Below are 9,400 nucleotides of genomic sequence, written 5' to 3'. Positions count from 1 at the left end.
ACGAGGACAGGCTCTCGCCGCTGACGTCATCAGAGCCGGGCTACGCAGGAGAAGTGCGCCCTCTACGTATCTCTCCATACACTCCTGCAGAGATACGCAAATAGCGCACCTCTGCTACGCTTAGACTGGCTCTGACTGACGGATCAGCGTGGAGCCGGTTCTCGTAGCTGCGGGCAGAGGAGGACGGCGGCGTGGGATCGATCAGCGCGTATGGGGCTGGAGGAAGCCCCAGGTATGTATAACTGCTTTATTTCTCTCTTATTCCCTTTAAAAATGCTCACGCAATTGCTGCACAAAGCGATTTTGTGAGCGTTTTGCGTTTTCCTATACCTTCCACTGAAGCGGAATCGCCTCAAAAATGCCCCATGCACTGCTTTTCTGAGCGGATCGTAAACAAACCGCTCAGATGTGAACTTTCTCAGAGAGAATCTGCACAAGCGCTTTCAGGGTGATTTTGAAAATCGCCAGCGCTTAAAAAATTTAAACGCCTCTAGTGTGAACGAGCCCTCAAAGACTACTTGTGTAAAATGGAGAGCCTGCAATGTAAGGCTCTATAATTGCTGCAAGGCTGCTGGTAAGGTTAAGCTGACCATAAATCAGGCGACTTGGCGGCCGATTGTCCATCCAATTTATTATTATCAGATTAATAGCTGTGCTGCCAAGAGCATGCCCAAACGATGATGCGACCAATTTCACCCATGTATTGATAGGATAAGCTGGAAGATGTAGGTCTGTCGGGTCCATCGGGTGCACAACGGTAACCAAGAGTGATATTGGGATGTAGGCGATGGCACCCGCGTCGCTGTCTCCCCCCAATGTAAAATGTGACCCTCCCAATGCAGTATACTTTACTGGTCTGTCGCTGGCTCCTTCCCAAATCCGCATACACACGTCTTGTGGTTTCCAGCGTAACGTGGGCACGTGTGTGTTGTCAGACACATGCCCACATATACGCCGTGTGACACATATATGCGGAATGCGGACAGGGCCAGCAGCAATTCATTAGTGAGAAGAGCTCCACCACTTCCTTTGCAAACTCATCTTGCCGTTTTTTCTTAAAGGACAACCAAAGTGAGAAGAATATGGAGGCTACCATATTTATCTCTTTTTAAACAATACCAGTTGCCTGGCAGTCATGCTGATCCATTTGGCTGCAGTAGTGTCTGAATAACACCAGAAACAAGCATGCAGCTAAACTTGTTAGATCTGACTATATCAGAAACACCTGATCTGCTGCATGCTTGTTTAGGGTCTATGGGCCAGATTCATCAAAGCATTACCAACCGTTTTTTCTTCTTTAACTGTTCTAACCTGCAAGGGTAAGAGTTCTGCATGATAAGAAACTTCTTAAATCCTACTTAATAGTGACAGTTCAGTGTGAATTTCTAGAACTGCACTACAGTTAAGACAAGTGCAAATCCATTCCTAAACTGCTGCAGATTAAAGGACCACTGTAGTGAGAGGGGTATGGAGGCTGCCATATTTATTTCCTTGTAAGCAATACCAGTTACCTGGCTAATCCTGCTGATCCTCTGCCCCTAATACATTTAGCCAAAAACCCTGAACAAGCATACAGCAGATCAGGTGTTTGACATTATTGACAGATATGACAAGATTAGCTGCATGCTTGTTTCTGATGTTATTCAAACACTAGTGCAACCAAATAGATCAGTAGGGCTGCCAGGCAACTGGTATTGTTTAAAAGGAAATAAATATGGCAGCCTTCATAATCGCCCTTACTACAGTTGTCCTTTAAGAACTGCTTAACAGCACTTCTGCACAGCTTGCACAGGGCAGGCTAGGCAAGATTTGTAAAGTGCTCCCACAGCCCCCCCCCCCCCCCCCCCCTCAAAATATCCTGTGAAGCTGGTATGTGCTCAACCCTTCCAGGGCTGGACATAGATGCAATACAGCAGATGTATTGGTTACCTCAGAAACAGCAATTTTCCTCACACTGCACTGTCTGAGAAATCTTCCTAACTCCTATTTAAGAACAGTTTAAAGAGAACCCGAGGTGTGTTTAAAGAATGTTATCTGCATACAGAGGCTGGATCTGCCTATACAGCCCAGCCTCTGTTGCTATCCCAAACCCCACTAAGGTCCCCCTGCACTCTGCAATCCCTCATAAATCACAGCCGTGCTGTGAGGCTGTGTTTACATCTGTAGTGTCAGTCTCAGCTGCTCCCCCGCCTCTTGCATAGCTCCTTTCCCTGCCCGTCCCTTCCCTCCAATCAGCAGGGAGGGAAGGGATGCAGGCGGGGACTGGAGTTCTGCAGGAGGCGGGGAGAGCAGCAGACTGACACTATAGAGATAAACACAGCCAGCTCTGACAAGCTGTTTGTCAGCAGCCTGGCTGTGATTTATGAGGAATTGCAGAGTGCAGGGGGACCTTAGGGGGGTTTGGGATAGCAACAGAGGCTGGGCTGTATAGGCAGATCCAGCCTCTGTATGCAGATAATATTCTTCAAACCCACCTCGGGTTCTCTTTAAGAAGGAAACTGCACTATTGGGGATTTCTTAATAAGTCTGAGACAGTTCTGCACAGATTTCTAAAACTTCACCAATATTTTATCTCAGGCCCCCTTGAAAAATGTCCCCATATGTCTAAAAGTATTAGGGGCAGAGGATCAGCAGGATAGCCAGACAAATGGTATTGCTTAAGAGGAAATAAATATGGCAGCCTCCATATCCCTGTCACTTCAGTTTTAACCCCATCACTCACCAATCTGTGCAGCAATAGTAGCCTTACATTGCAGTCCCCATTTTACACTGGAAGTAGTAGGATGTTATCCTTGCTATCTGCTTCTTTTTGTGCTAGTAAAAAAACAAAACAAAAAAAAAAACTCCCAAACATTAGCGCTGGATCAAAGGCTTCCGATAGGGCTGATTTACCTAGGCAGGTGCAAAGAAAACCAAAGCAAACGTGGTGCAGGGAAATCAGAATCCTTCCTTTAATGTATGAGGCCTGGAACCCACTACAAAACGCTATCGCTAATCGCAATCGCTAGTGTTTTTTATGAGCAGTTTGTAAGCGATTTCATGAGCGATTTAAGGAGCGAGGATTTTAGAAAGTGTAATCAATTTGCCAGCGGTTGTGTAGCGATTAGCAATTTAAAGTCTGATTGGTCCTTTCAATTAATTTTAATTTTGTTACAGTGTACATTAACTTTAAAACGCTAGCAAAATCACTCCGTGTAAGTTTTGATGAGCGATTACGCCAGTCATTATATACTTTACATTGAAGCACAAACGCTAACAAAATGCTGCATGTCCTGCGTTTGCGATTTTACTAATTGCTTCTGTGGAATTTGCACCATCCATTTACATTGGCAGAGCGTTTAGGGAAATCACTAGTGATTTCTCACGCTCCCTAAACGCTCAAAAAAAAAAAACTCGCTCTAGTGGGTTCCAGCCCTTAAGGACGATTCATCGCTCTGGACAACTGCTCCAATTTCTGTGATATAAAATCAGCCCCACTTGTCCATAACACCGCGAGTGGCCCCTCCAGCTCCTGCAATGAAGCAGAAGATGCACAAATCACCGTGGCAATGCGTGTGTGCCCATAGCCCAACCCTGCTTAGCTTAGAAGAAACATGGGCAGCTTTACAGCCCTTCAGCAGCAGGTGGACTACAAAGCCTAGTGTGCCTGCTGGGACTCATAGTTCAGCAGCTAGGACAAAAACGCTGACCTCGATCCCCCCATCTGCATAACTTATAAATTAGCATTCTCCCATACATATACACAAATATTTGTGCTACACAATTTGAATCTTAAGTGCATAGAGAGGAAGTTTGCACAGACTCTGCAGGCAAACTTGAGAATGGTCACAATGCAGCAGCCCAGGTGACCATTTAACAGCCAATACAAAATAACTTCAGACTCCACCAGCAGCTTTGTATAAGCAAGGAGTGCAGCTACGGGCGTGGTCAACAAGCCCTTCTCTAATATGTCAGTTATAGTGATCAGGACTGAGATGGTCTCTGTCAGTCTGATAAAATGCCACACCCCCTGCCAGCCTGGCGCAACTACCACCAACTTGGTACACAATCCCTCTGGAGTTTTGCCATGTATCTGAAGCAGCTTTGGGTGTATAATAGAGCTACATATATGTGACAAGTTAGACACGTGTCACCTGTGCAGTTGAGAGAATACAAGTGATTATGGTATAGAGAATATAGGTAGATCTGCCCAAGTGGTACAGGCAATAGGCAGGCGTCTCCAGAACACTGGCCGTCAGAGGCACATACTTGTCTGATATGTGAGGAGGAGCCCAGCTGCATCTATCTGACGCTCTGGGACATATGTAGTGGTGTGAGCATCTCTTCAAATATTGCCCCTTTTACGTTGGATCCCCGGAGATTAGCTTCCTGCAGGTCACAGCCAGACAGGTCACAGTTCTGCAAGAGGGAGAAATAAGTGGTAGACCTAACACAAAAATCCACATGCATTTATAGAAGTGAACCTGAAGTGACATGTGACACGATGAGGTAAACATATTCAGATACTAGCCCCACTAAGAAATTATGTAAAATCCCTTTCTGTTTTCCAATACAGAAAGAGTTTAAAAAAAACTTGAGTTATCTATGCAAAAGAGCATAAAACTGAGTTAGTCAACCAACTTGGTCAAACTCAGTCTTGTTTTCTGAAGAGCAAAAGTGGAGGGGCAGATGAGACAGAGGCATGTTTCTCTGCCTTATACCATGTCTCTGTGCCCCCCCCCCCTCCCCACTATCGCACTATAGCCCCCCGAGATTAGCGAGAATAATTTGTCGCCATCTCAGATGTAAACATGTGGGAGAGGGATTGCTTGTTCAAAACGCCTGCCAGGGGCGTTCCTGCAGGGTTTCCAGTGATGCCATTGGGCAGCTCCCCCACCTCTCTGCACGCTGTGAATGAGAGAATGAATCTCTCATTCCTGCATCATGACCTAGAGGTCACGAAAGTGAAGCAGCGGTTGTGGAGGCTACCTGATCTGCTCAGCCCCCCGGATCAGGTAGCCTATTTTTTTTTTATTATTATTTAATGAGACCACCTCAGGCTCTCTTTAAAGCGGTTTAACACCCAGCATTACAACTTTGCTTTAAAAGATTGCTTACAGCTTACAAACTATTATGCCAGATTTTTTTAAAGCAGAAATTCACTGAATGGGTTAAACATGACATTTTAGTGTTGGATTTAAAGAGGAGCTGTTAGGTATAAGGTCTCAGAGAAAATAAACACATATCAGTAGCTAAAGATTGGCTGTACTTACATTACATATGCATTTCACTGTCCACGTTTGGATTTCACAGAATTTGTATATAGTATATGCAGAGAATGATGCTCCTGACAGCTCATGGCAGGTTCCATGTTTGTGAAGCCAAATGTGTCGTCATGTCCTGCCTGCTTCCTGATCACAGAACAGCTCATACTGAATAACACTAGTTTGCAGTGAATATTAATGAGCCATGTGGCTAGGAACAATAGCGGACTCCTGCAGTGTACTCTGCCCCGAGATTTATCTGTGCTGTGGCTGGACTGAGTTTTAGAAGCTGCTGAAACTTGATCCCGTCTTCTCCTTAGCAGCCGAGGGGAGGGCCCCAGAATGCTTTGCAGTATGGTTTGCGGCTTGCGGCTTGCTTAGGTCTAAGCTTTGCTGATAAGCACACATCAAAGGTAAGAGAGATCTTTATCTTCAGTAATGTCTTTTTGGCTTCCTTCTAAACTGTTTAACACAGGAGACTAGAGGTTTAAATTAGCTTCTGCAGCCTGACAGTTACTCTTTAACTAGGAATCCGCATCCCTTCTTATCTTTAGTTACAAAATGTATCTTTATTTGGAATACAAATAGACCTTTGAAAAGCCTGCCAGGGAAGCCCTCTTTGTTCTCTCAGAGCAGTGTTTGTTTGTTACATTGTAGATAGATACATTCGTAACTAAACAAGCAAGCACGGAGGAGAATTTCTAGCTAAATGCAGCACTAAAATGTCATGTTTAAGGGCCCGTTTCCACTAGTGCGGTGCGAATCGCTGGGATTCCACCGCTGACAAAATCGCATGCGGATGCGATTCCGAATGCGATTTTTGCCGCGATTTCGCATAGGCAGGTTATCAGCGATTTTAACCATGTCACTGCCTGGCTCAATGTACATTAGTTTTAGTGCGAATTCGCATGCGAAATCACGGCAAAAAACGCATGTGCGATTTCCCCTATTAAATACATTGCCTGCGAATCGCCTGCATTCCACACGCAGGCGAATTCTGCAGGCCCTACCGTGCAGAAAAATCCTGCACAGAAAAACGCACCAAAAAACTGACAAGTGGAAACAGTCTCATCCACTTGTATTGGTTATGCGAATCCGCATGCAGACAACGCATGCGGATTCGCTCTAGTGGAAACGGGCCCTTATCCATTCAGTGAATTTCTGCTAAAAAAAAATCTGGCATAATAGTTTATAAGCTGTAAGCAATCTTTTAAAGCAAAGGTGAAATGCTGGGTGTTAGACCACTTTAAAGGGAACCTTAACTGAGATATGGATGTTTCCTTTTAAACAATACCAGTTGCTTGTCAGTCCTGCGGATCTCTTTGGCTGCAGTAGTGGCTAAATCACACACCTGAAACAAGCATGCAGATAATCCAGTCAGACTTCAGTCAGAGCACCTGATCTGCATGCTTGTTGAGCGCCTGTGGCTAAAAGTATCAGAGACACAGGATCAGTAGGAGAGTCAGGCAACTGGTATTATTTTGAAATGAAAAACCCATATCCTTCTCAGTTTATGTTACCTTTAAAGATCTACTATACCACTATCGTGAAATTTATAAAATTTAAAATGCACATATACAAATAAGAAGTATGTTTCTTTCAGATCAAAATGAGCCATAAATTACTTTTCTCCTATGTTGCTGTCACTTACAGTAGGTAGTAGAAATCTGACAGAACCGACAGGTTTTGAACTAGTCTATCTCTTCATGGGGGATTCTCAGCAAGGCTTTTAATCTTTATAAAGACATTTCCTGAAAAGGCTTTATACAGTGATGTTGGCCAGCTGTACCCTTTTTTTTGGCAGTTGGACAGAGCAACTGCCATTTGCTAAGTGATTTTGAAACTAAACAAAATCATGGAATTCCCCATGAGGTGGTGGGGCTAGTTCAAAACCTGTCGGTTCTGTCAGATTTCTACTTCCTACTGTGACAGCAACATAGGAAAAAAAGTAACTTCTGGCACTTTTACTCTGGAAGAAACATACTTATTTGAATGTGTTTACATGCATTTTAAATTTTACGATTTTCCCAATAGTGGTCATTTAAGCCAAGAAACAGTGAAAGACAGCTTGTGATAAGGTTTTGCAGTAGGAAAGTTTGATGGGTCATTACTTCTGCAATCTGATTGGCTGCTGTGGGAAGGACCTAGACTACTGTCCTGCTGCAGCAGTATTACATTCCTCCCTCTCGCAAAGCCACTCCTGCTCAAAGCAAAGCCATATAAAAACAGACACATCCTCACCTCCAGGTCTGTTCCTGCCAGGGTAGCCCCACGCAGGTTACAGTTCTTCAGTTTGGCATTCTTCAGGGTTGCTACCCGTAGGTTTATTCCAGTCATTTGGCTACCCTCCATGTCAACACCCTTAAGATTAGCCCCTAATGGAAAAAAAAAATAAAAAAAAAAAATGTAAAAGCAGGGCAAGGAAACTGTCTGAGATGTCAGTTATGATTATATTTTGCGTCTAATTTAAACATAAAAAGAAAAAAAAAAAAGTTTCTCTCCCTATGAGGAAATGTCAAATTAGTACAATAGGAATTACAGACCCTCTAGTGGCCATAGGTGAAAAGAAGCCTTAATATACAATCCATACACCGGCATATGGAGACTCAAGCCTCATACACACGAAGGGGGGGGGGGGGGTGTCAGGGTTGGGACCTTGCAGTGGTAAAGCTTTGCAGACAAGTTGCTATGCAGGGAGGGGATCCAGGAGGCATACATATGAAATTGCTGCCTGGAGACCTGGGTGCTGGATACAGCCGGTATATGTCTTATCCGGCTGCTGCTGCACAAGTCCCGGCTGCATTACTATTCCCCCTCCAGGTCCATATGGATAGTGGGGAATGATGTAATTTGGCTTCCAGCTATTGCTGGCGGACGAATTACAGTGTTTTAAAAGTAACTTCAGCGCCATCTTCTGATGGCGCTGAACTTAATCACTGTGCGCCACCATAGCCGTAATCCCTATTACGGTCTATGGTGGCGCCGGCTGTGCCCAAATCTCCTGCGCTGTTATTACAGCGCTCGGTCCAGAGGGCTGACGGAGCAGCGTTGGTGAAATCACATAGGAGGAGCCAGGTGAGTGTGGGGTGAACGCCAAGGCTAATTGGGGGGGGGGCAGATTCTGCACTACTGCCCACGTTTCCTCCATGTGTGCACAGCTGTGTATGTGCAGCAGATGGGAATAAACATTATAAAGACAGGGGATAGTAATGTTTGAGGATATATTTATACTAGTTGAATTGTTGTGTTACTCAAGTCCCTGTATGAGCTCATAGAAGGGAAAGTTTGGCTTCACCCTTTTGAAGCATCTGAACAGTTACTGCCCGTCAGCATCTTAGCCAGTAAATGCATTCTGCTCGGCTCTGACCTTCCAGATTGGCCTTCAGGCCGGATGGGTCCTCGAAGTTGCATCCTTTCAGGGAAGCTCCCTCTGCGTTGGAGCACAGCATCTTTACCCCCTGGAGATTTGCTCCCTGCACACACAAAAAAAAAGTTAAGAGTCAATTATTCAGGATATCCACTTTGTTACTTTTCCCGATTTCAGCATCAGAAACATTTTCTATTGCTTTGTATAGTGCTGTATATATTGGTGTGTTGCCCCTCCTTCCCAGTGATGTCAAGCCTCAGGGTTTTATTTGTTTTTCAAAGCACTTCGTCAATGGCAGTTGCTCAGTCCAAACACCAAAAAAGTGTAAACAGGTGTGTGTGGTGTGTAACTTTTTTTGTGTGAGAGACTATATAATTCTTATGCAGTGCTTTTACAAAGTGTATATAGTCATGTCGCTAGCTGTTCATACAAGGGCATACATTTAAAAAGGGGGCTGGGAAGTTTGGGTAATAGGTGAAGCTGCTAGTAAAATATCGGCAATACCGATATTCTACTTTTGCTTTTCCTAACCTACCTTTCACACTAACCCTGTCTCTACCCATTTCTAACACTAACTCTCCTCCACCCTACACCTAACACTAACTCTCCTCCACCCTACACCTAACACTAACTCTCCTCCACCCTACACCTAACACTAACTCTCCTCCACCCTACACCTAACACTAACTCTCCTCCAACCTACACCTAACACTAACTCTCCTCCAACCTACACCTAACACTAACTCTCCTCCAACCTACACCTAACACTAACTCTCCTCCAACCTACACC

The 9,400-nt window shown here is 44.6% G+C and overlaps 1 protein-coding gene across 1 annotated transcript in view; it reads right to left on the bottom strand.

Annotated features, from left to right (window-relative positions):
• Positions 1–2,474: 2,474 nt before the first annotated feature.
• The window catches only part of KCTD9 (potassium channel tetramerization domain containing 9), a 44,329-nt gene continuing 37,403 nt past the window's right edge, over positions 2,475–9,400 (bottom strand). The window contains exons 10-12 of the mRNA XM_068272321.1: positions 8,611–8,716; positions 7,485–7,618; positions 2,475–4,398 (exon numbers count right to left, since the gene is read on the bottom strand). Of these exons, the coding sequence (XP_068128422.1) occupies positions 4,282–4,398; positions 7,485–7,618; positions 8,611–8,716 (357 nt within the window). The 3' untranslated portion in view covers positions 2,475–4,281. The remainder of the gene's footprint in view (positions 4,399–7,484; positions 7,619–8,610; positions 8,717–9,400) is intronic.

Source organism: Hyperolius riggenbachi, chromosome 3, assembly GCF_040937935.1.
Source record: "Hyperolius riggenbachi isolate aHypRig1 chromosome 3, aHypRig1.pri, whole genome shotgun sequence".
Taxonomy (NCBI): domain Eukaryota; kingdom Metazoa; phylum Chordata; class Amphibia; order Anura; family Hyperoliidae; genus Hyperolius; species Hyperolius riggenbachi.
Note: the sequence above shows the minus strand (reverse complement) of the source record. Positions and strands in the feature narration are given on the sequence as shown.